The 27,259-nt window shown below is 38.8% G+C and overlaps 1 protein-coding gene across 2 annotated transcripts in view; it reads left to right on the forward strand.

The window, feature by feature from the left end:
* Window positions 1-27,259, forward strand: part of ERC2 (ELKS/RAB6-interacting/CAST family member 2) — an 866,973-nt gene that overhangs the window by 515,311 nt on the left and 324,403 nt on the right. For both annotated transcript variants that reach the window (XR_008445768.1, XM_054035803.1), the window contains exon 14: window positions 3,772-3,932. Coding sequence is in view for 1 of the 2 variants with exons in the window: in XM_054035803.1 (XP_053891778.1) it covers window positions 3,772-3,932 (161 nt within the window). In the remaining variant the exon portion in view is untranslated. The remainder of the gene's footprint in view (window positions 1-3,771; window positions 3,933-27,259) is intronic.

Raw genomic sequence — 27,259 nt, forward strand, 5'->3', positions numbered from 1 at the left:
ACCTCTGGAGGTCCCTTCCAGTCCTACATTTCTATGATACCAGCCTGCTTGCCAATCAAATCCTGTAAAAAGCAACAGAGGGTCCTGTGGCACCTTTAAGACTAAGAGAAGTATTGGGAGCATAAGCTTTCGTGGGTAAGAACCTCACTTGCATCTGAAGAAGTGAGGTTCTTACCCACGAAAGCTTATGCTCCCAATACTTCTGTTAGTTTTAAAGGTGCCACAGAACCCTCTGTTGCTTTTTACAGATTCAGACTAACACGGCTACCCCTCTGATAATCAAATCCTGGTGCTGCTTTAGGTATTTGTGAGATAAGTAGGTAGGGAAACAGAACACTGAACTTAAGTTTTGGCAGAAAAGTGAAGGAGGAACTGATTTGCAAATATTGTGTTAAAAATGTAAATGCATGTATAGCTTTTGAGTCTACACATGCTAATGATTTGTGGTCTTAAACCGTTTTTTATTCACCTTTTAAAAAAAATTCTCTCTACCTTTAAAATCTCATCACTTCTATGTGTAGATATTTTTACAAATATACTTGACTTTTTTATTCTCTAAAATAAAGTAAAAAGTAAATAAAAATGTCAGTACATTAATAGTTGGAAGATAATGATCGCTTTACATGCTTTAAAAATATTCTCAAATGATTTGATTGATGAGAAACTTGATGTGAGCTGTGGTGTCTATCAACACACAGTAGGACAAATCTGGCTAATGGTTCAGGAGAAGGAAAAAGTAAATTTTAAAACTTTAGATGTGATGCTGTTATTCCAGTTTAGGGTCTTGTACTGCATACAGGCCCACACCTCCAGAGTGCCATTGACATAGATGTCACTGTTGTGAAATAAGGGTCCATGCATTTGAATCAGTTTGTAGGGCTGGATCTTTACAGATGTTACTATTAACAGATGCAACTGACTTTAAGTAATAGATTGGGGACTTAATTACATGGCACTTATTATTAATGTGAATTGAGTAGCTAAAACTGCATTCAGGGCTTGGAGAAATTTAAGGATGAGATTTGGGAATAATCCCATTAAAACAAGAAAAATATTAAGTTAAGTTTTATATATAGTTGGACTTCTTTTGGGACAAGGTATGTGCCTTTGTATAGGAATATGTAGAAAATTAAACCCTATTTGTATTTTTATGGTAACATACTGACATTATATGATCAAAATATTATAAATTATTGCAAGTAACCTCCTCCCCCCCTTGCTTGTGTTCATCCTTAGTTTTCCTTTTGTTCCTTTTTTCTTTTTTTCTATAGGTCACAGTGCAGATCTCTCTTTTTCAATATGTATTTTCCCAAGTATAACTTTTCTAGGAAATAGTCACTGTGGAAAGGCAGTAATAGCTATTTTCGAAGAAATGTAAAGTCCTCACCATGCAAGTGGCTCTGCATCAGTGTAACTCTGCGCCTACACAGAACTGGTCGCAGGATTCACATAATTTCTCTTTGTTGTTTCATTTATACCTGTATTTCACCAGTTTTACTTTTTGAGGGGCAGGGTGGAAAGATATTGAAAGGTTTTAACCAATTTATTGCTGTTGCTAATGACTGCACTGCACCTTAAGCAGGAGGGACATTGTCCGGTCTTGCCAGAGGAAGGGTAGCAGTGTGGATTGAATGAACATGGAGTTGCCTACACTGTACACTTTTATCTGCCAGGTAGTCCCAGACATCTAATAATAAAGTTGCAGCCTGATTAAATCCATATCAACTGTCCTTTCAGTATTGCCGGACAATTCTAGGTATGTCTTAGTAGAACATGCTTTTTTATGTATTGAATGTACCGGGCACATTCTAATATCCCATCAACCTCAATGGAATGTCAATAGAGAATGGCTGCACAGTACTTATGGTAAAGGGGTTAAGTAATATATAAGTTTTCAAATAATGTTTGAGTCTGATTACTATTGTTTGATTCATACAATAATGTTCATTCTGCTTCACAAAGCTGTTATGTGGGAGACAAGCAACATAATATTTGCTCAACTTGAAAAAAAAAGTATGTGATTTATATGTGCTGATTGCATGGTAGTAGGATTTAGATAACAACATAGAGACAAGAAGTAATTAAAAATGAATTTGGGGAAAACATCTTATTTTCTCTGTAGACAGGCTGATTATATGACCATAGCTGAATTCTGTCAGACTTCTTCTGTACACCAGCAAAAGCAGACATTTTTGCTTGACTTCCATAGTATCAACAACATGGTAGCACCAGGAAAAAAAAGCAGTCCGATTGGATATATTCCAGTTGGCTCCCTCCCCTATCACTTTCTGGCTAGTCTGATGTAATGCATTTAATATTTTCCTCCGCTGTTGGTTAATTTATATAATTTTAATTTTTTGGAGAGGGGAGTGGGTGGGTAAGAAAACAAAACAGGAAGCATGTCACAATTTCTCTAAAAATATAATCATAGGATCTTGGGGAAATACTCTACCACCTATTGTTCACATAAAACTCTTTAAAAAGTATAAAACTTCACATTATACCCCAAAGTATACCAACGTCTGTAGTTAGTGATGTGGTGATTACTACAGTGGCTACTATATTTTTAGCAGATTACAAGTAGGCAGAAAGAAAGAAAAGAGCAACAAAATACCTGTAGTGACCAATCTTACTTTTCAAGTATTTTATTCCTCATGTGTTTATAGGAGGTGCATAGAACAAATACAAAATGGTTTTACTCTGACAAAATATTCAAAGATAAACCCCCAAGTTAGGACCATTGCATTAGGCTGTATGTACTGGAAGCCTGATTCTCTGTTCACATACATGCAAAATTGAAACCTGTGGATGACATCAAGTCGGATTGACCTGCAGTCTCCAGTCTTATCTCATTCATTAACTTTGCTGAGTTTCTGTGCCAATGGTAAGGGGAAGCCATGCTGGAGTTAATGTGCTTTTTAGCAGTGACCATATAGTGGACTTCTACCCTGTCATATAGACTTAACAGTTCTGTAAATGTAATGATCCACCCACAAGACAGTCCTGCTGCTGCCAGGCAAGTGTAATATATTTTTTCCTTTCTGCAGAGGTTGAGTTTTATTCTTTAATTAATATTATGTCACTTTTATAACACAGCCTACACTTTTTTCTAAATCGCTATTTTTTAAAGTTTTTAAATTTTTTTAATGTTTTTTTTAATCCCTGCAGTAAGCAATTCCCCATGAATGCATTTCATATTTATTGGGAAATCTCCTCAAAAATTGCTAAAATGGAGCTGAGTTTGAGAATATATTCCATGAATTAAAAGATAGATGTTCAAATGTAAGAATCTTAGCTCTTCCCCTATTCCACATGCTCTGACCATACACTCATCAGAGGTTCTCACCAGTTGTCATATAAAATGTAAGTCTGAAAGGAGCTGTTTTTGGTGAAAGTTGTGTGTGGTATCAAGATCAGTTTATAATGGAAGTGCTGTTAGAGCCTGAACTATAGAGTTACTACCACAGGTCCATAATGAGTTCCATAGACTAAATGGTGTAGGAAGTATTTATGGCAATGGGACAGGTTGAAGGGCTCTTGGTAATGTACGTTAGTTCAATGGTTTGTATAAATGTTATTGGTGACTAGATGGATTCTTGGAAACTCGATCATTTCCTGATGTTTAAGAACTGATTTTTTTTAATCAGTAAAAAGTAGGAATGGATTTGAACGATGCTTCCACTTATATTCAGCCCTACTATGAATTTTCTGTGTTTACAAAATATTATTTGCTATGAAGAATATGGAACTTAAACAATCTATGCTTTTTAGTTAGAAGAACTGATGAATGCACTGGAAAAGACCAGACAAGAATTGGATGCTACCAAAGCCCGTCTTGCCTCAACACAGCAGTCTCTGGCTGAGAAAGAAGCACATCTGGCTAACCTCAGAATAGAGCGGAGAAAACAGCTTGAAGAAATATTAGAAATGAAGTAAGTACATTTACTCCTCTTGATACTAGATGCACTGCAATTTCCATTTTTTCCCCCTGCTCTATATGTACTGTACTCATATTTAAACCTTCTGAAACTCAGGACCTCTTAAGAAATGTGTGTGAGTTAGGTTGTCTCTAAAATATCCTTGGATTATGAAGGTAATATTTATCGGGAAGTCAGCAACACACACAGGTAGAATTCTTGAAAAAGTGTTTTGTTATAACTTCCATTTGCCTTGTAGTGTTAGATGCTAATACAGTATCAGCACAGTTTAACTTAAGTTGAGAGCTTCTGAAATATTTTAATATGAATCTGTCTCCATTCATTATCTGTGTTTTAAATTTCCATAATGTTCTGCCTTATTCCGATGTGAAAAGGGTTCATCTGTGGCACAAAGCAAATTTGTCCACTGGGTTATGCTAAAACTAGGGTGCAGTCACATCTTTCAGCAAGAATCCTGAAAAAAGCTCCATGTTGGATTTCCTGTTAGAGTGTCAAATGAGAGGCAAAGGGAAGGTCAATTTTATATAGATGTTGTAAACCTTACTAAGTTGAATTGACACAAAAATATCAGCATATAACACTATCTCTATCTTAAGCTTAAGAAACTAAAAAGGTTGCAGAGGCCTATAATTTAAATTTAACTTCCTTTTCACAATAAAGGAAAATATGTGTAATTATAATGCATTAAGGCTGTGATACTCTCTTTGAAATTGGTGGCTTGCTAGAGAAGAATTACCTCGTTATGACTTGGCCAGTCTGGTAATTATGCAGTGATCATTATGCACAGGAAATTCAAAGAACATGAAATATATTGTAAAATTAAAAATAAAATAAACAGGCCATTTCTAACTTTCAGCTTTCCTTAGTTTTCTTGCTGTACAGGGCAGATGTCCATATAGTTATAAAAAAGGTAAGTCCATCTGACAAAGAAATTATTTAATATTGTTGCTCTAAATACACCATACAACGCATATACATGTATACATATGGTATAATTCTGCATATGTCAAACTGAAAAAGGGATATCAAATAATACGTAGGTTGATAATAAATATCTGGGTGCAACCATAGCCCCAGTGAAGTCAATGGGAGTTTTCACCTCTGGTCTATATTAAAAAGTGGAAATGTGCATGGTTCATTATTGATGATACTATTATTTAGTGAACAAATAGGGAACCAAATGCAGCCATAAGCAGTTTTTATTTACTTTGCTATTTTATTATAGCTTTCTTTCATATAGATGGTTGTTAGCTCCTGGTTCAGCTGCAATTGAATCAGAGGTTTAGTGCCAATACAATTTCAAATGTTCATCTGTCTTAACGGTATAATTTTGTTTGCTCTAGTCGATTGCATTAAGTAAGTGATAAGGTCTCGCCTTAATGGAAAGGATGTATTTTTGGTATGACTGACCACAAATATCAATTGTTGGGTAAAATTAAAAAAGATTATAAGGGAAGTTCTGGCTATTGCTGTGGGATATTTGGGTTGCTGTACAGACTCTCATGGGTATTGGAGACACATGTTTGAAGTGCATCTTTTGATTGAGATTCCTAGCTTGTAAAGCCTATGTAGAGCTTGAATTCACTTTGGACAGAAATGGGTTACCTAGCTTTATGGATAAAGGACCTAATAGTGGGTAGAAGACTCAGTTGTCCTAGCCCAGAGATAGAAAGGTGTCAAAGACTAGGATGGGATATAGGAGTAGACAAATTAGTGGCAGTCAGAGCCACTAATGCTGTGATGACAATATCTTATAGCACAAATTCCTAATTAAGGAAGCAAGTATTTGTGATAGATAAGATACTGTTTTTACTTTTTCTTCATTTGCATAGTTGTCAGTGTCGTTTGTTCTTTAGGTTTTGATAATTACTTTTAACAGCCACCTTATTTATTTTTGACATTGTTGCCTTTTAATTTCTTGGTTTATAATTTTTCTGACTTGTGAATCTTTGTTCGACCCTTAACTGGTGCTTCTATCTTTAAGAAAAGCAATTTTGTACATACATTTTTTTAAATAAATGTTTATCCCTAAAATATGAACCAGGATTTCTCCAAAAATAAATCCTCCACATTAAAAAAACAAAACAAGTACGTTTTCTTGGTTTAGGTGTTTTATTATACATAAATTAAGGATACCTCATAGGTAGGGCCCTACCAAATTCATGGCCATGAAAAACACATCACGGACCATGAAATCTGGTCTTTTGTGTGCTTTTACCTTATACTATATAGATTTCATGGGGGAGACCAGCGATTCTCAAATTGGGGGTCCTGACCCAAAAGGGAGTTGCAAGGGGGTCACAAGGTTATTTTAGGGGGGTCGCAGTTGCCATCCTTACTTCTGCACTGCCTTCGGAGCTGGGCAGCCAGAGGGCAGCAGCTGGTGGCCAGGCGCCCAGTTCTGAAGGCAGTGCCCAGCCCAGCCAGCAGCAGTGCAGAATTAAGGATGGATCTACGATACCATGCCACCCTTACTTCTGCGCTGCTGCTTTCAGAGCTGGGCAGCTAGAGAGTGGCGGCTGCTGACTGAAGGCCCAGCTCTCCAGGCAGCAGTGCAGAGGTAAGGGTGGCACTACCATACCATGCCATCCTTACTTCTGTGCTGTTGCTGTCAGTGGCTCTGCCTTCAGAACTGGGCTTGTGGCCAGCAGCCATCATTCTTCAGCTGCCCAGCTCTGAAGACAGATCTGCCGCCAGCAGCTGTGCAGAAGTCACGGTAGCAATACCGCAACCCTCCCCAACCCCCCCGACACACACACAGTAATAGGGTTACCATTCGTCCGGATTTACCCGGACATGTCCTCCTTTTGTGTGCTAAAAATAGCGTCCGGGGGGAATTTGTAAAGCACTCACAATGTCCGGGATTAGCAGAGCGAGCGGCTGGGAGGGCTGCAGGGAAGTCCCGGGCTGGACTCAGGAGCAGCTGTAGAGGAGCCGGATCCGCCCTGCATTCTGAGCCGGCAGCTCCCTTGCAGCCCAGTCCAGCAGCACTGTGCAGGGCCAGACCGGGTTTTGTTGTGCAGGGCCAGACCGGGTTTTGTTGTGCTGGGGAGCTCAGCCACGTGTCCGGCTCGGCTGCACAGAGCCCAACACTCTGTTCTGAGCAGCAGGGTAAGGGGGACCGGGGGCAGGAAGGTTCTGGAGGGGGCAGTCAAGAAACGGGGGGGGCTTTTTGGGGGGAGTGGAGAAAGTTTTGGGCAGTCAGGGTACAGGTAGGGGGTAGGGTCCTGGGGGGCAGTTGGGGGGGGGTCTTAGGAGGGGGCAGTTAGGGGACAAGGAACAGGGAGTCTTAGGTAGGGGGTGGGGTTCTGGAGGGCAGTTAGGAGCAGGGGTCCCAGGAGGGGGCAGTCAGGGGACAAGGAGCAGGGGGGGGTGTTTGGGAGTTCTGGGGGGGGCTGTCAGGTGGCAGCGGTGGGGAGATGGATCGGAGCAGTCAGGGGACAGGGAGCAGAGGGGTTTAGATGGGTTGGGAGTTCTGGGGAGGGGGTGGGGAGTGGTTGGATGGGGCGTGGGAGTCCCAGGGGTCTGTCTGGGGGTGGGGGTGTGGATAAGGGTTGGGGCAGTCAGGGGACAAGAGGCAGGGAGGCTTAGATAGGGAGTGGAGTCCTGGGGGGCAGTTAGGAGCAGGGGTCCCAGGAGGGGGCAGTCAGGGGACAAGGAGCAGGGGGGGAGTGTTTGGGAGTTCTGGGGGGGGCTGTCAGGTGGCAGGGGTGGGGAGATGGATCGGAGCAGTCAGGGGACAGGGAGCAGAGGGGTTTAGATTGGTTGGGAGTTCGGGGGGGGCTGTCAGGGGGTGGGGAGTGGTTGGATGGGGCGTGGGAGTCCCAGGGATCTGTCTGGGGGTGGGGGTGTGGATAAGGGTTGGGGCAGTCAGGGGACAAGAGGCAGGGAGGCTTAGATAGGGAGTGGAGTCCTGGGGGGCAGTTAGGGGCAGGGGTCCCAGGAGGGGGCAGTCAGGGGACAAGGAACGGGGGGAGGGTTGGGGGTTCTGGGGGGGCGGGAAGTGGGAGGGGCAGGGGCGGGGCTAGGGCGGGGCTCCTCCCGTCCTCTTTTTTTCTTGCTGAAATATGGTAACCCTACACAGTAACCCTGTGAGCCCCGCAAAAATCCTTTTTGGGTCAGGACCCCTACAGTTACAACACTGTGAAATTTCAGATTTAAATAGCTGAAATTATGAAATTAACGATTTTTAAAATCCTATGACTGTGAAATTGACCAAAATGGACCATGAATTTGGTAGGGCTCTATTCATAGGCAGCAGAGGGTTTTCTAACTGTCATCTTCTCTTGCAGTTTGGCCACTTGATTGACTACTTTATTACTCCAGTTTTAAGCAGTTGTAACTCCATGTATTTTTAAAAACTCCAGAGAGAGGTTTGGAGTTTAAACCTGAGCCTTTTGTGACGTCTCTTCTCTCTAGACATGTGGGACCTCCCTGGAGCCTATCACAGGGATCCAGTCCTATTGCAATCAATGTGAATTTTGCTAATGATTTAGGGAGGAATAGGATTGGGCCTACTTTCCTTGGTAAATAAAACAGATGTTAATGTATTATTGTTTTACAGAATACCATAAAATACCGCTATGTGAGATGTGATATAAGGCTGAGTTAATGTTTGGGAAAATCCTTAAATTTGAATGGGATTATCTGATGATATAATTTTAATACATTAGGTCTGCACAGGTGTATCTGTGCCTTGGTCAGCATAACCTCTATCACTTGTGATGATGTGTGATATGGAAAGAATTTATCATGACTGTCAGAATCCAGGATGATTTTGCAGAGCCAGGAGATAGTAAATAGAGCTGATATGACATGGAAAGCAATGAGGCACACATTAATGTGGAACTTCACAGTGCCATTTTTCAAAAGGCACTTTTTAGTGGAGACCTGCACTTCAACTTCTTAATGTTGTTATTTTTTAAGTGCTTGTTACCACAATCTTTTTATTGCATTAAAGCTACTTTTAAAAATTTTTTATTGTAACTTTGCCTTAATAAAAAGTTTAGAAAACATAAAAAAATTATACATGTAAAAAATCACGCTTTGAGTTCTGTGGATGAAAAGAGCTATATTAATGCTAAATATTGTTTCAGAACATATAAGATGTATAATTTATCATGTGAATTTACATTTTAATTTTTATATAGATATAGATAGATAGATTTAATAAAATCTGCAGTACATTGTATTATATATTTACTAAATAGTCCAATAAGAATAATTCACAAACATGGGTCAAAGGAGTTTGATTTTATATACTTGCTTACTGAAAGAGGAGCATATTGAAAGAGCAATTCAAAACTGCATGGCATTTAATTATTTTTATTAATATACATTATATTCTAATAACCAAACAGTGAATCAAATTAGAGTCATACGGCTGATGGCAGAATACTGACAGTTCTGCATAATAGTAATACACTAGCATAGTGTTTATTCATCTGCTTTTTCTCTGATAATGTATTAATTTAATTAGCAGACCAGACTATAGCTCCATAACTGATATTTACCATTTTATTATTTAATGCTGAGTAGATACAATTTGTGACTGCTGGCTTACAGGCATGAATTGTGTACTTAAGAACTTTCATGATGATTTCCTATGCTTATATTATGTTAAAGTTCCAAACATAACTCTCAATTCTAAACCCATCTGGTTGACATTGCCAAGCTCCATCTTAATTCACTGGGTATAATCAGTTGTCAGTTTTAGACAAATTCTTCAGTTGTCATTACAAGTCTCCATGTATACTAAGTTATTTAAAGAAGTTTAGAATAAAACCAGGTAGCAACTTAATTTAGTGCATTATCTAGTTGGGCTTTTTGATCCGGACTCTGAGAGAGAGCACCACTCATTAGATAAGTGCCCTTCAAAGAAGAGGGAGTTCAATGGAATGAGATAAACATCTCCTTATATTCTTTGCTTGATGTTAACATGTGAAAAGATTAGATTTATTTTTTTAAGAATTCCACAATATTAAAGTTTGGAACAAGAGTTGCATGTTATTGACAATAAAGAGTTATATAATTTCTGGAGAAAATATTTTTGTTATGGTGAATATTATTTTCTCAATGTGCACAAATAATTCATACTGGCATTAATGGGAGTAATGCATACATGTTAACATCAGAATATACCATATGTTCAAATCTATTATTTTGCCTATTTGGTCCTAATGCTTTCTGCATGGTTTATAACCCGTGCCTTCTAAGCATAATAAAATCACTGAGCTAATTATTATGTAAAATATACTATTTTTTCAAAAGTTTCTGTATTGCATAATGTCAATAATTTAATATAGATTTCAGAAATTATTTACTGTCTCTTAAAATGTTTCAAATGTCTTGAAATTAGACCTTGCTATTTAAAAATACATACTAGGGCTGAATCCTTTCCTTATACTTAATGAGTGGAAAACTAAAAATCTTGTGGAAACTCAATGCTTATCTTGAAAAGTTTCCTTCATCTTCATAGATTTCAAGGCCAGAAGGGATCATTGTGATCAACAAATCTGACCTCCTGTATGACACAGGCCGTAGAACTTCCACAAAATAATTCCTAGAACAAATTTTTCAGAAAAACATCCAATCTTGATTTAAAAATTATCAGTGATGGAGAATCTTCCATGACCGTTAGTGTGGTGTTCCAATGGTTAATTACTCTCACTGTTAGAAATTTACATTTTATTTCCATTCTGAATTTGTCTAACTTCAACTTCCAGTCATTGGATCACATTATACCTTTCTCTCCTAGGTTGAAGACCCCATTATTAAATATGTATTCCCCAGGTAGGTACTTATAGACTGTAATCAAAACACCTCAACCTTCTCTGTGTTAACTAAATAGATTGAGCATCTCAAATCTGTCACTATAAGGCACATTTTCTAATCTTTTAATCATTGTTGTGCTCTTTTCTGAACCCTCTCTAATTTATTAACATCCTTCTTGAATTGTGTACTGAACACACTGTTCCACTAGAAGTCTCATTGATGCCAAATATAGAAGTAAAATAATTTCTCTACTCCTATTCAAGATCCCCCTGTTTGTGCATTCAAGAATCACATTATCTCTTTTGGCCACAGTGTCTCATAGGCAGCTCATGTTTAACTGATTATCCAACACGATCCCAAAATCTTTTTCAAAGTCACAGATTCCCAGGATAGAGTCCCTCATCATGTAACTATGGTCTACATTCTTTATTCCTAGATGTATACATTTACATTTATCCATATTAAAATACACAGTCTTTGCTTGCACCCTGCTTATGAACGATCCAGATCCCTCTGTATCAGTGACCCATCATCTTCATTATTTACCAGTCCCCCAGTTTTTGTATCATCTGCAAACTTTATCAGTGATGATTTAATATTTTCTTCCAGGTCATTAATAAAATGTTAAATAATATAGGACCATGAACTGATCAATGGGGGACTCCACTAAAAACACACATGTTCTGTGATGATTTGCCTTTTACTATTACACTTTGAGACCTATCAGTTTGCCAGCTTTTAATCCATTTAATGTGTGGCATGGTAATTTTATATCTTCCTAGTTTTTAAACAAATAGTCATGTGGTACCAAGTCACATGTAGGGTGACCAGACAGCAAATGTGAAAAATTGGGACAGGGGGTGGAGAATAATAGGAGCCTATATAAGAAAAAGACCAAAAAATCAGCGCTCGCTCTATAAAATCAGGACATCTGGTCACCCTAGTCACATGCCTTGCAGAAATCTAAATATATTACATCCACTCTATTACCTTTATCAACCAAACTTGTAATCACATCAGAAAAAATCAAGTTAGTTGATGGACTCTATTTTCCATAAACCCTTGTTGATTGGCATTAATTATATTACCTTCCTTTAATTCTTAATTAATAAAGTCCCATATCAGCCACTCCATTATCTTGAAACATAAGAATGTGGGGAAGGAGGCGTTTCTTCTGTGTGGTGTGGGCAGCAGGTCCAGCCTTTCAATCTTTCAGATGACCCCATATTTGTGAAGAGCTTTTTCAGATCACAGGGCATCCACAATGGCCTTGCTTCCCTTTTGCATGGCAGCATAATTTCCCCAGAAGCAGTGCTTCCATTCAGTCTCAGATGGAGGTTGCTGCCAAGCACTTTTCATAGGCCCACATGGAACAAAAATATATTTCACTTAATTGCAAATAGCTCATATTTTATATATTGGACTTATATGGAATCACATGTAGTCTGAATATATTAATTAATAGAAAAACGGCTCATTTGTATATAATAGTTCACATATGCAACGTATGAAAACTGCTGTGCTATCTGTGCATATGAAGCCAATATACTTTCCTCATGTGGAGTGGGTTTCAATGTGTGGATAGGGTCACTATTATCTTCCTAACAGTGTCAGTATTATCTTACACTGAGGAAGATACTATTCTTGCCCTGAAGAGCTCACAGTCTATAAAGACGAAGACAGATGAAGAGCGGGGGAATGGATATATCACACAAAGTAAGATGGCAGAGTGATAATCAGCACACTTCCTGTTAGTTCCATTTTTTAATTCTATAGATAAAAATTCCAAACCGCAACTATTGAACATTAACAAAATTCCTTAACAGCTAAACTGACTGATATTTTTGCTTTAAAAACAAATCCGTGAATTGACTTCTTGCAGAATGCTATGATTAAAATTAGGATCTCAAAAACTGACTCCTTTGCGGTTCTAATCAAGTCAATGAAGATGAGGGTGGTAAGCACTACACTTGGTAATAAGTGTTCACAGGTTCGGTTCCACGCATTATACAGAAACTGAACATCACTGTTTTGACTTGAAGATCAGTGCATCCATACTTTTTGAGACGTTAATATTATGCACTGAATTTTTCTTTTAAGCATCTGGTCAGTCCAGTGATGTATTGGAGGGGACTCTTAGTAAACCCGGGACAAAATTCCTGCCAGCAATTTGAAAGGAAAGTTGGGTAATTTCCTTGCCTCTGATAGTGCATACCATCACTATGGGTATGTCTACACTGCAGCTGGGAGTGTGCTTCCCAGCACAGGTAGATAGACACACACTAGCTCTATTTGAGCTATGGTGCTAAAAATAGCAGTTTAACCAGGATGGCAGAGGCGATGGGTTGGGTTAGCTGAGTATGTACCTAGGGAGTCTGGGTGGGATTACCCAGGCGATTCACCCAAGATGCCACCTCTTCTATCCTGACTGCACTACTATTTTTTAGCATGCTAGCTTGAGCAGAGCTCCTGCATGTCTGTCTGTCTGCACTGAGAAGCAGCTCCCAGCTGCAGTGTAGAGGTAGGTACCCTATAGGTACTGCTAAAGCAGTCCAGCTGGAGATGACTTAATCCTGATACTCAGGAAAAAAATATTTTTGAAGAACTATGTCGCCCTTTAGAACGGGCCAGATTGTACCAAGTACACGGCTTGTTCATAAAGGGAAGATACTTTGGGGTCCCTATAAAATGATCCTTCCCCCCATTGAATAGCACAAGCAGAACACTGTGATGTGCTATCCACAAAATCTGTTCATTTTTTCATAAGATTCTCCAATGAGTGGTTGATACCACCAACTTAAAAATCACTTCCATTGTTATAGGAACACTTGTGGTTATTACAACTGAAAGAGAATAGGAAATAAAACATTACTTGTCTCGTTTTTCAGTATGTTTTCTTTGTGCTTTTGGCAGCACCTGTGTATTGTCATGTTTGCAATTTTAGGGGGGGGGAAGGGGAACACTCCCATGTTTTATTTCCCACCAAACTTTCAGCCTCACCTGAAAGGAAAGGAAGGGGGAGGACAGAAGAGAAAATGAAGAAGCAGAGCCGGGGGGGGGGGGGGGAGAGAAAATCTGAGGCTGCTGCATATTGCAGCAGAGCCGAACACTTTTCTCCCCACCAATCAATGATTGAGCTGATCTGCAAAGCAAGGAAGAGGCAGCTGCAGTTGCCACTAGAGGCCAGTCTCAGGCAGGAGGCTGATCTCTGAAGTTGCTCAGCTCTCTCCCTGCCTGCCCTTCAAAGGGAAAAGGGTTTTTGTTTTTTGGTGGGGGAGACCTTGGATGGATCCAGGTGGAGCTGAGGGGGACAGTCTCATTTGGGTAATTTGGTGGGGGAAGGAAGTGTTTCTAGGGCCTTGTTGATGGCAAAGATATAGGAGGGAAGGAGGCAGCATATACTCATAGGGACCTCTTTGAGGGATTGTATTGGGGAGGGACTCTCAGTACTGTGAAGTTCTCTGTCGTTCCTTATCTTTGCTGGTTAAGTCATTGTGTGTAGTCAGCAAGTTATTTAGTTTCCCCTTTTGTTTGTGTGGGTCATTCATGCAGCAATAGGGGAGAGACAAGCACTTGAACAAAATAGAAAAGATTAGCAGGGTGACTTAGGGGTAGGTTTAGTCCCTGAAAGTACTTTTTAAAACTGACAAAATTTAAGCTAATGATGTCTCGTTAATATAAGTGTGTTTGTGAAGTGATGCTGCCTCCTTCATTTGTTATAGTTTGCAACACTGTGCTTGTTCAAGGAGGAAAACAAATGAATAATACAGTCCCTTACCTGCATCTCTCTCTGCAGAGGTACCCGTGGTACCTGGAAGATGTTTGTGGATGTTCCTGTAAAAATATTGATATATCACTGAATTAGTTTCAAGACAGTTGTTCTAACAAGCAGTGCCTTGAGGATAATTGTAGAATAAATAGGACTGGATGTATGTTATTATGAGATTCCCTATACTGTTTGGATAAACTCCAAATCTACACAAAAATACCAGGATCAGATTTTTCTAGTCTACTCTTCTGAAAATAGGATGCATATTAACAATTTTCTCTAAATAGTTTGCTCAGTCCTAGCACAAAGCACTATAAATGTCAACCTATATTTTGGGAAAGATAGTTTTAATAGTTTCCCTATGATGTGAATTATTTAAGCAGTCATCAGCTATTGATTTGAATATGCATTAGATACTTTGCTAATCTATAGTTGTGGAGAAAAAGTGTTTTCATAAACTAACATTTTGCATTATTTTGTATGAGCTATAATTGTATATACTATAACGATCAGTAAATAGGCAACAAATTGATAGTCTTTAAAAATATACCTTTTGAAAAGTGGACTAGTAGGCTGTTTTTTGTAACCTGTGGACTGTTTCCATTTAATTGTAGGATTCATGCTGAGAGTATAGAGAGTCATATCCCAAGTTAAATACAAACAAAACAGCAGGATGTTGATACAACTGTGACTTCCATAGGAAGTAGTTAGAATGGTAATGTGGTCTCTTTCTAAGGTGGGTGGAAAGTCTCCTGTGACAGCTTTTTGCCCCACAGACCTGTAGCTCAGCATGCCTTGACTAACTTTTTTGACACCACCTTGCAAACACCATAAAGATTAGAGGAATCCAAATGAAGGCTTTGTTCTCTGGAACAGAAGTTTGCTTGACCAAAATGAAGAGATGTTTAAAAAAGAAAAACTCTAAAGGGGCAGAGGGCAATAAACTGCTTCTCTCTGTGAGAATAGTGTGAGTGAACTATTTACTTGGCAAACTGCTTTAGTCATTTAAAGACACATGCCTATCACCACATGTCTGTTTAGATGAGAGCCCAACAATAGTGCTTTTAGGGTGAAATACTATGGTTTCTCCATGGCTTTATTTGACAAAATCTGTGACATTTGGTTGTTCATTCCCACAAGGAAGAAAGTGTACCATCTCCTCCTATAATTTGTTCTGTAGGTTATAGTTATAATTTGTTTTCATAACATGACGGAACTTGGCATTGGAATGTCATTAGACCAATTCAGGCAATCTTCCGAATATGAAAAAAGGGGCAATACAGTGCCTGGTCTATGCCTGAGTATTTCCAGGGCAGAGAAGGTCGAAGGAGCCACTGTCATGTCTTGTGTTCCCTTTACAGCAGCTGAGGACAGTAGCAGCCCTTGCACTTAGGAAGTGCTTTGAGTGTACAGACCAAAAACACAGTTTTCCTTTTCACCAGGGAATGGCTGCAGTGCTTTTTTCACTAATGATATGGCCTTCACACAATAAACCGAATGACAATGGTTCAACTGCATACAGTGTGCAATTACAAAGGATACGTTCTAATCCTTTTGATCTACATGGAATTCAACCAGTCATACCAGCCAATTAGAAAAAGAATGGTAACAGCTGCTGAATCTGGACAATTCATAATTGGGGGAGTGGCCAAATGTCAGCTCTCTAAATATGAAATATACAAGTTTGGGTTCTAGGGGAAAGATCCCCTTCAAACAGGTGTGGGAAAGAGATTTTTTTTCTGTACTGTATTGCTCATCATTTTTACATTGTGTTACAGGGCTGTAGTTGTAACTAGATTAAACTTATCTTGTTTTACATCATCATCTTCCTTGCACAGGGCATGTTACTTGGAAACAGCAAGTTGTAACTTGCAAGGTTCCTGAGGTACCATCCCTTCCAGCCAGAGGGTTTTCTATTCCACCATGGGCATGGCCCTCCAATTGTGAGACAGATTAGTGATCCGGGTGTATTTTCAAGGCATCTGCAAGGCAGGAAGGGAATGTGTATGGAAGGGCTGTCCCTGTATGTTATTTTCTGAGTTCCTACCTCCTCGCAGCATATTATTGTTAGAGATCATGTTGCCATGTCTCCAGGCATACCCTTATATACTCTTATACCCTACCTCAGTCAGTTTCGGGCAGTAGGAGATGTGGATCTTAAAAACGAAGAGGATTAAGTGATGATTTCTGTTGGAAAATCCACAAAGAATTGTTAAGGGTTTTGGGGTGATGCTGCTGCATGAAGTGACAAACCCCCAGCTCTGAATGTGCCCAGCCACATACCACCCCAACCTTGCACACTGAAACAGATGAGTGTGGGGTCTTCTGCAGAATCTGGTAGGGAAGAGGATGCAGCTGCTGCTTTCGCTTTTATCACCCCTATCATTATTTTTCCACATTCCTGTGATCACCTCTCTAGTTTTTATGTATGGAATATTGCCCATTTGTTCCTTCTCTATTTCCTTGTCAGTAAAAGTGTAAAACAAAATAACAACAAAAAAACCTGCCATGTAATTCCCTTCTTCATAGCTTCACTGCGTCCAAACAGTAGAAGCTACAATTTTTCCATCACGTGGCAGCTTGTCTTATGTTTATTCTGAAATGGGAACAAATCACTCCCGCTCTCAGAAATCTTCACAGGGCTTTTTTGGTACAGATTCCAATATAAAATCTTCCAAAGACATTCCCTTTGTCTCTTTGACCTTTATTTTTCAATCAGGTTTTCTATGCTCCTAAAATATTTATTTTCTCTCCATAGTTGGCAGTAAAGCTCTCTCCCACACTACCATCATGGGCTGAACAGGCTGACTGCACCTAGTTAATAACTTGATGATTTTTCAAATCTCTTTTCAAGAACCTGTTACATGAAGTCAACTAATGCATGCTGGAGAGGTTAAAGACCGTAACTCCAAATGCCCTTTTGCTTGTGCTGTTGACCTACAGAAAATAAGAGAGTTTGCATGATGATACAAGTAGCAATAGTTTTAAAGTACAGATTGCAAGAGTGAGGATTGAAACAAGTGCTCTCCCTAGGGACTGGCGAAACTCACAAAGTTTTAGGTTTTAAGAACGGCATAAACTACTTTTTGAGTTTACAAGGTACTGAAGTCTGCAAACCCTTCTCTTGTCATTTGAAACCATTATATTTTCAAGAATAATCAAGTTTTAAAAACAATGTTATACCCAAAGGGGAGCCTGTTTTATGCATTTTCATCCTCTTTGGGTTTATCACTCTGCTTGTTCTTTAATCCCCTTTTCACCCTATGTTTCTTCCGTTGTCTCACTGTTCTTTTTCTTATAGTCTCCCAGGAGTGACATGCATACCTTGCAAAGCTTTTCTTTTGAATTTGCAAACTTGCTTTATTTGAGTGGGTTTTAATTTGTCAGATTAGCCCGTGGCACTGGCACACCTCAGATTTCCAGTATTCAAGGTTCCCAAATTCACTCCTGAGTGGGTGCAGGGTTTAGGTACTGGGGGAGGCTGTTGAAGAGGAACAACAGTGAGAAGGAATGGTGCTTAGGGATATAGAGGCAGGAAGGCAATGGTGAGGGTGTTACATTAGCTGACTCCAGGAAAGGTATGACACTAAGTGGCTAGTACTGTGGGTGGTGGTGCAGAATCGGAAAGGACCAGCGTTGCCTAAAAATCACTCCTGTTTTCCCTGAGTAGTTGTGGTTGATATTTGAAATATCCATAAGGAAGAAGGAAAGAGAAACAGGCAAGGTTTTTTGCATCCAGTACAGTAGATGGGGGACTAATGCTGCCTTCTAATTATTGAGCTTTGACTAGGTATTTGAAAAATGATTCAGCCAAGACCAAATATCAAAATTTTGCCTAGAATTTGGCAAAATATCTATTCTAAGCCAAATTAAAGTGCTTCTTTAGTGCAGGCTATCTCCATGTTCAATGTTCATAATCCTTTAGTATGAATAACACTATACAAAATAATTTGTATTATACACTAATTATGAATTAGTATATATCGTTAAAAAGTTGTCCTTATAAAAAGAAGATGGACTTACAGATCTAAATCATGAAAATTTGGATCTGGATTATCTCAAGGGATACTGAGGTTTAGAAGTACTACTTAATTTTCTTTGGAAATGTTTTAATTTAAATTAAAGTTAAGTGATTTTGGAGTTTGCCTTAGTTTTACTTTGTAAATGAAAATTAAAATATTTTATATTGAAAACTGTAATAACAACTTTTTTAAAGTTTCCATTGCATAACCTTAGTTTTAAAATATGAAAATAATAAAAATACAATCATTTTATCAAAAAAATAATTCCACAGGAAGAAAGCTATACTCCTCCAGGATTGATCTCAGCCAAACTGTGCCTTAGTTTTTAAGATAATCTAAAATATGCTTTCTTATAATTTTATTAACTGAGGAAATAGGAATGATCAAAATGATGAAATAGGATATTTGTACTGAACTGTAGCCAATGAGAGAATGTGATGGCATCCATTTCTGATGCCATAGTCAGAAGAACAAAGCAACAGAGGGTCCTGTGGCACCTTTAAGACTAACAGAAGTATTGGGAGCATAAGCTTTCGTGGGTAAGAACCTCACTTCTTCAGATGCAAGTAATGGAAATCTCCTGAGGCAGAAGTGAGGTTCTTACCCACGAAAGCTTATGCTCCCAATACTTTTGTTAGGGTACATCTACACTACAGGGGGGAGTCGATTTAAGATACGCAAATTCAGCTACGTGAATAGCGTAGCTGAATTCGACGTATCGCAGCCGACTTACCCCGCTGTGAGGACGGCGGCAAAATCGACTTCTGCGGCTTTCTGTCGCTGGCGCTTACTCCCACCTCCGCTGGTGGAGTAAGAGCGTCGATTCGGGGATTAAAAGTCCATAAAAAAAACCACAACTGCATCACCTTGCTCTCAATGGCATTTAATCTTTAAAGGGTATTTATGCTACTTTGGTAAGGCCCTGATTTTCCACTTTATCCCGCTTATCCTGATCCAGAGCTGCCTGGGCCTAGCACAAGTTAGGAGGGATAGCATGGGCTCAGTCCTAATTTATGTACAGCTGGCATAAGAGGTGGCATAGCCACTTCTACCACTGGAGTATTATGCCAGTGGAAAGTTTCTCTGCAGAAGGAGAATACTCCATTGGTCATCTCTGACTGCTTTAAGGACCTTAGTTGACCAGCCACCTCTAATATTTGTTTAGGGATTCCAAACCAGGAATCAGAGAAGAGGACCCATAGGGCTCCCTCCAGACAGCAGCAAGGGGCAACCTAATAGTGCTCTGGATGGCTGTCTTGGGGGAGAAGAGGGCATCCACAGAATCCTACTTTAATTGTGGAGATGGGAAAGAAAACAAAAACAACAACCCTAGACTGCCGGCATTTCTTTGGGGCCATCCCAAGACTGTGGAACAGACTAATTCAAAAACTAAGAACAACCACAAAGCTCAGCACTACTGTTTCAACTGTAGAGTGCACTTCCTCAACCTTGGTCTTAATAATAAAATAAATATACACACAATTTTCTCCCTGTGTAGAAGAAAAGAGAGAGAAAAAAGGAAAGGATTGCATGTAACATTGCTGCTCACATCACTTAATGCACTACTGGATGATGCTCAGGTGCCACTGTGATGGACATGGCATATGATCCTGATGAGAAGAGAAGCCAGCTGACATAGATGTACGAAGGCAAATGACCTTTTCCTCTTTTAGGGAGAGGGGCAAGAAATCTCCCAATCAGAAAGGCTAGGAAGGAGAAAGGGGACTTAAAGGGACCTATTTAAATGCTACCCATAATGAGCCATTACTAACCTTGACACTCACCATTTTACAAAGTGACAGTCAAGTTTGGAGCACATTTTTAATATCACCATGTTCTATTCCTATACAGATGTGCTTTCCCCTTATTAAAAATATGATATTAGTGATGGTCCAGAACCATGCAGAATCACTGTTGAAAGCTGATGTATTTTGGACTGTTGCTGGTGAATATTCTAGCATTTTATAAGAGTTAGCATGATTCTTATTTCTTAATTGATACTTAATTTTATTATGCTGCATCTTAATATTTACTACTGTTCTTTTAAAAGTATTTTAAATTAACAAGAAGGTGAAAGACACTCTTCCTTTATTAGAATAAATATTGTTTTTTCTCAGTGTACACCAAGTTTTGGTTTTGTAAATGCATAGTTACTAAGGACAGCTATGACTCATTGGCCTAAATTAAAAATCTAAAAAGACTTTTTGTGATTAGAATCCCCCACCTCAAACATGCATACATTTATCCTTGTTGCACTTGACCCTGATCAAAACCAGTCCACACAAGCTCTTGAAGATCAACCTAATACCCATGTCCTTCTAATTTCTAGTGCTTATTCTTATTATCCCTGAACTCCTAGAGTATGCTCCTTTCAATTAACTTCATTTTCTTTCAGTGACTAACTCTACAGTGCTCATCTTCCAGTCAAGAGGGCAGGTGACTAATCTTTGTGGATTAGTCAAGTGGAGGCAATCATGAAGTTTATCATCTGTTATCCCCTTGTTCTTCAACGCCCCACAGGCAGCTCTAATGGGTAGGAAATACATGTAAGCCCCTAAGAGATAGTATAGGTAGGTGCTGTGTTATGTAAAAGCTAAAATATTTCACCCCCACCCCCTCCTTGTGGATCATAGAACCAAAGCTAGTCTTGATACTTGCAATACCTAACTCACTGTCTGTTTCATAAATAATTTACCTGTGTCATTACAGGCTTAATTGTGCTTCTACAGACTACAACAGGCCAGGCATTAGATTTTACTCAGTTTCACTCTGTTGCCTTGAACACTTTGGAGAAACACACCTAACCAGGTGCTCACTAGCAACTAGGCAGTTTGAGAGAACAAAAATCTCTCCTATATCTATGTATCCAACTGTAAGTCTTGTTCTGCCTTGCCTGACTGACTTCCACTGGCCAAAGAAGAAAAGACCTGAAAAAGACACTTCTAAACCTTGCTCCCTTGTGTCTCTGCCACCAAGCTGTGTATGTAACAAATGCAAGACTGGGGGTCAGAAGACTTTGCTTCTATTCCTGGCCTTACCACAGACATCCAGTGGGACATTGGGCAAGTCACTTAGCCCTACATTTTCACACATGTCCACTACTTTGGGGTTGTCACCTTGAGACGTGATTTTTCATGGTGCTGAGCATCCTTCCTCTTACTGGATCCAATTAGGGTTGTTGGTACTCATCATCACTAAAATGTAAGTCCTGTGTGTTTCAGTTTGACCAACCAGAAATTGCAGTACTTACAATTAGAGGGTGCCTCTGAAAATTTAGACCTTAACTTGTGTTTCTCAATTTCCCAACTGTAAAACTGAAGTAATAATATTTCCTACCTCACTGGAATGTTGACATTATGTTCCTATACAAAAGTAATATTTTACTATTATTTTATTATTGCACTTTAATTTAAAAGTCATTTGATACAAGGTATTTTTCTCTTAACCATTTTATATTTTCCTGAAAGAATTCACATTCACAGTATATGGTAAAGAGTTGAAACACTTACGCTTAAAATGAAAAAAAAATTCTTGCTTATCAATATATTCCCATTTGACAGACATTTTTTCTTGTTTTTTTCTTTGTAAAATTTATGCCTGTTGATGCAATGTTTTTACAAAGGGGTGTGTGTGTATATATATAATTTAATCCCTGATCCTTGAATAAAATTATACATGTGTTTAAGTGTTCACAGAGTAAGGACCTTAGCTTGCTTGGGAGTCTTCTGACAGTACAAAAATAAAGTGGGGCCTGATTTGAGACATGGGGCCAAATTATACTGTATTACATAGGTATAGATCCAGAATAATTCCATGGTTTTCAGTGAAGTTACTCTGAATTTACATCAATGTAAGTGGTCCATAAACTTAGTTTTTCACATCTACCAGATTGGGAATGCTTCAGAGAAAAGGCATTCAACCATAGATAGAGGAATGTTGCCACATCAATCTATAGTGGTCCCACTTGATAATCCATGAGTACCCTTGAATGCTCTGGTAGTAGTTATGTCTGGGAATATCTACATTAGAGCTGGAATGTGTAAATTCTATCTTGAGGAGACATACCCATGCTAGTTCTGATTGAGGTAGTGTGCTAAAAATAGAACTGTAGCTAGGAAGAGCTAGCTTCCCCAAGTACGATCCTGTCTGAAACTATAAGTATGTGCTGGGGTAGCTAGTCCCTCCTGCTGCTTGCTAGCATAGTGGGGTCCTGGTCCATGACTTAGAATAATAGAATATCAGGGTTAAAAGGGACCTCAGAAGGTCATCTAGTCCAACCCCCTGCTTAAAGCAAGACTCCTAGGTGTTACCATAATACAAATCAATAATAATAATATAATTAATAATAATAATGCTCTGAGCCCTGAGTGGAGGTCTCAAAAGCCTCCCAGCAGACACTAAAAATGGCTCCAAATTATGTAATTTTTTGATTATCTAACATTTTGGAATATTACCATGTTTTATAAAGTATTTTTCAATTACAATTATTTTTAGTAACTGAATAGCCTTATTCTGGTCTTTTATGGCTAACCCAAGAAGCAGGTAGTCTGCGATCGTCTTTTTTAGTCTTCTGTGTGGTCTGTCTGCAAATGAGCGATGTGCATGTCTGTGGAGTTTAGAGCAGAGTTGGTGTTGGAAATGCGGTGTGATTCAGTAGCATAAAAGTAGACATGGATTACAATAGCATCCAAAAAATAGAAACCTATGCACTGTAGTAGATCTTCATTTGACATCCAGCAAACTAATACCCTCTTAGCAGAGCAGAAAATACTCGAACATTTGTGAGCTTAAAGAAAGACTTTTTACCTGTTCAAAAATATTTAAACTCTCAGTATGCAAAACTGCTGAAACAAAAACACTAATTATTTTATGTTTTTGTGGGAAATCAGTCCCCCCCTCCAAATCCCTTCCCCCCCCCCTCAAAAAATAAAAAACTAGGGATCCAATCAGATTGAAAAATGCCTATAGTGTTTCCACAGTTCTATTAAGAAATATGGTTTATATTTTTTGCTCTCTTAGCAAGATTTCCCTTCAACACTTTCATATAATAATGTTTTGTTTGGTCTAATGTAAGCTTTTGTTAGGATATATCCTACAATGAATCTAATTAACAGATGAAGTTAGGAAATCCCTACTGTAATTTGGCAACTAAATGAATGGGGGATATCAATATTTGATAAGCAACTTCCACTTAAGGCTAATGTAACTATTACCTCATTAGAAGTGCAACTTTACACTCTTCACATAAAAACCTCTATTGAATTTAAAATATGTATTTGACAGAGGACCAACTGAAGTTGAAAATGGCTCTGTGAAATTCATGCTGTCTTTATTGATGCTGACTAGCTTTATAAATGTTTATCTTAATTATGTTTTATTGTGATTAAAAAGATTGCACATCCTCTGCCATTTCAGTAAAGTGAGCTGTTTCATTTTTTTTAAGGTGGGGGCAGGGTACAAAGAATAGTCCAGCTCAAGAGAAGAGGCCCCTTGCAGGCCATATGAATCCACTTACATGTAAATTGCTTGTCTATATGAATTAAGGTGAAGGTTATGAAAGAACTGCTTTTCTGTGTTTACTATAGGATTTTTGACAGTCTCTTTCCTCTTTCAAGTAAATTTGGCTTAAATCCATAGTCAGTACAGTTTTAAGTAAACTCCTCTTTTGTTACATTAACAAGGTTATAACATCGCTGAGGCAGATTTCCAGCTGCATGAATTGAGGGCTAAGCACGCGGGTGGAGGGGATAATTAAAACCTTAGGGTGGGAGAGTTAAACTATCAAGTAAAATTGGATAAAAGGCTAATTGTCCATAGCAACGTAATACGTGTTTCCAAATACCTGTGAAATAATGATAAATAGGAGTGGTCTTTTAATTAACTTTTGAACATGCAGTTTGAAATTAAATTTTAGGGTACAACTAATATCAATAAATAAATAGAAAACTAAAAGTCTTAATTTTAGTCTTTCATTTGTCATATTTTAGTTATTCATTTGATAACACAGAGTCATGTTGAAGAATATAGTATTTTCCCAACTTCCTTTACAAAACAGGAAGTATTTTTGTATGAGTTCAAGATGTATGATATAGTATATCAGAACAAGCTGGTCAGCACTTTGTCAAAGTTTGTCATATCTTAGAAAAAAGAAAGAAAGAAGTGGAGTTACATACCTTTGGTGACCTTCTAAAAATGACATATAGTCAGGCAAGATGATACATTACTGCAAAGTTTAAAAAAAACAAAACGACTTGTAATGGCAGCTTGTACTGAAGTAAATGAATTGTGAAGGCCCATTTGTTATTCATTAGGAGAAGCAGAGCAGATTACTGTTCTGCCTTCATAGGGAGCCTTTAAACTTAAGGTCATTTTACACTAGTACCCTTGTGGCATGGACAACATTTAATACATTTTTAACAGCTTTTACATTTCCACAGTTTACAGCAGTGCTGGTTGAATCATTTCTGTAATGAAGGTGTTTTAAAGTAGTTTAGAGTTACTTTGGAGGTAAAAAAAGAGGAAACAAAGAATTGAACTGATGAAGTGACTTTATATACTAAAGAACTAAGCATGCAGAGCCTACTGCTATGAAGTAATGCAAGCTGATTCCCACTGCTAGAGAAGCACATCCCTGGGAAGCAGCAAGTTTCTGTACCTTAATAGAACTATAGTTGCTTTTCTCAGTGATTGCTCCCTTGGGGAAGGGAAAATCTGAAGAGGGGGATTTGAGGAACCTTACTATTTTGAGTTGCTCAGGAGTCTGATGGAAAATGTTCAGCATTTCGGGATTGCTTTGGGGAAATACGAACACTGTTCATCATAACCAGTAAATGTTGCTGTGGGCATCCATGGTAAACAACCCAAGGTAAACTGAAGTTTGGGATGAAGCATAGAGGTTTGCAAGAGCAGAATAAATATTGATTGTCATTGACTCGCATATGATGGTGCTGTGGCAAGTCAAAAACAAAAAGGCAACTAGAATATGTGCTGAGATAAAACAATCTGCGAACTTTAGTTCAAATATACCAAGAAAATCTGAAAACATCCAGTCTATTGAAATAAGATCTATAATTCTAAACAAGGAAATAGCATTTGTTAAACCAACATAATTGTGTGATTATTTTACGTTACTTTTAGACTGTTGTGTAGATTTGTTTGTCCTAGTTCATATTATACTGACTTGAGTTTTGGTCAGAAATTGTTTTATCAAAAGATAGACCAGGCTGCTGAATTTTAAGCAGAACTTAGCATTCATTTCCATGGATACTTCTGCTTGAACACTAGTGACACACCATGGTTCCAACTTTGCTTGCAAATAAAATGAATTAAGAGAATTCTAAATATACTAATTATACTATTTCTCCCAGGTTCCCTCCTCCATCCCTCCCCACTTTTTTTTCTTGTTCAGCACACAGCAGTATTCTTTCTGTACTTCATTGTAGATACCAAAAATAATATAATTGTGGTAGTGATATAGTGGTTTTACTATTTTGTTACAGTATGTTTTGTCCAAATTAATGGGAACAGACAACTAGCATTTGAACAAAAAATTCTAATTAGTACTTTAACATCAAAGGTATTTTTACATGTAATTTTTATAGCAGCTCATATTTTAAAGTTAATAGATTTTGTCCCTTTAGAGCATAGCAAATTTAAAATCACATTTTAAAATGCAATAATATTGACTTCTTCTGTTTTGAATAGAAGCAAATGGGATATTATAAGAGAACTTAGAAATTAAGATATTGTTATTATTATGACTAATCTTAATTATTAGAATAAAATTAGCTTTCTTGTTGTTTAGTTTGGAAGTGTTCAGTTATGTTATGTATTAATGAACCCTCTAACAGAAGAATATCATCCTCTTTTATGGTGAGGTTTAAATTACACCATTTTCACATAGTCATTCTTGATTTCTGAGCTAGAATTGTTTTAAATGAATTAAATGAAAAATGATTGTTCTAATTTTTAAAAAATGGCGTGCACGTGTGAAAAATGTAGGATAGCTGTATCTCCGAGAGCTTTCTCCTGATATGTTGTGTGATCAAAACAAAAACACATATAGCTTTGGTCACTTTAGATTTTTTCATATGCAGGTGGTGGGAGAGAGGTGGAGGGTCTTATCAGCTCATATTAAAGCAGAAACCCTTAGAGAGGCATAGTTCAGCAACTTGTTTTTAAGGCCTGATGAAAGTATTGTTGTTCACATAATAATAATCCTGAGCAGGTATGGTATAAGTGACATTTCTTTACAAACTGAATATCTTTTTAATGCCAGTCATAGAATCATAGGACTGGAAGGGACCCCGAGAGGTCATCTAGTCCAGTCTCCTGCACTCGTGGCAGGACTAATTATCTAGACCATTCCTGACAGGTGTTTGTCTAACCTGCTCTTAAAAATCTCCAATGATGGTGATTCCACAACCTCTCTAGGCAATTTATTTCAGTGCTTAACCACCCTGACCAGGGCCGGCTCCAGGCACCAGCCTACCAAGCTTGTGCTTGGGGCGGCACCTGGAGGGGGGCGGCACGGCGCTCTGGCCCCCGGGGAGAGCGGGGCCACGGCCGGGCTCGCCGCCCTGCCCCCTGCACTCTGGCCGCCGGGGGGAGAGCGGAGCCCCAGCTGGGGCTTGCTGCCCTCCTCCCAGGGCTCCGGCCGCCCTCCCCCCCGGCGCTCTCCCCCCGGCCGCTGGGGGGAGAGCGGAGCCCCCACCGGGGCTCACCGCCCTCCTCCCAGGGCTCCGGCCCCCCTCCCC

This window comes from Malaclemys terrapin, chromosome 7 (assembly GCF_027887155.1).
Source record: "Malaclemys terrapin pileata isolate rMalTer1 chromosome 7, rMalTer1.hap1, whole genome shotgun sequence".
In the NCBI taxonomy this organism is placed as follows: Eukaryota; Metazoa; Chordata; order Testudines; family Emydidae; genus Malaclemys; species Malaclemys terrapin.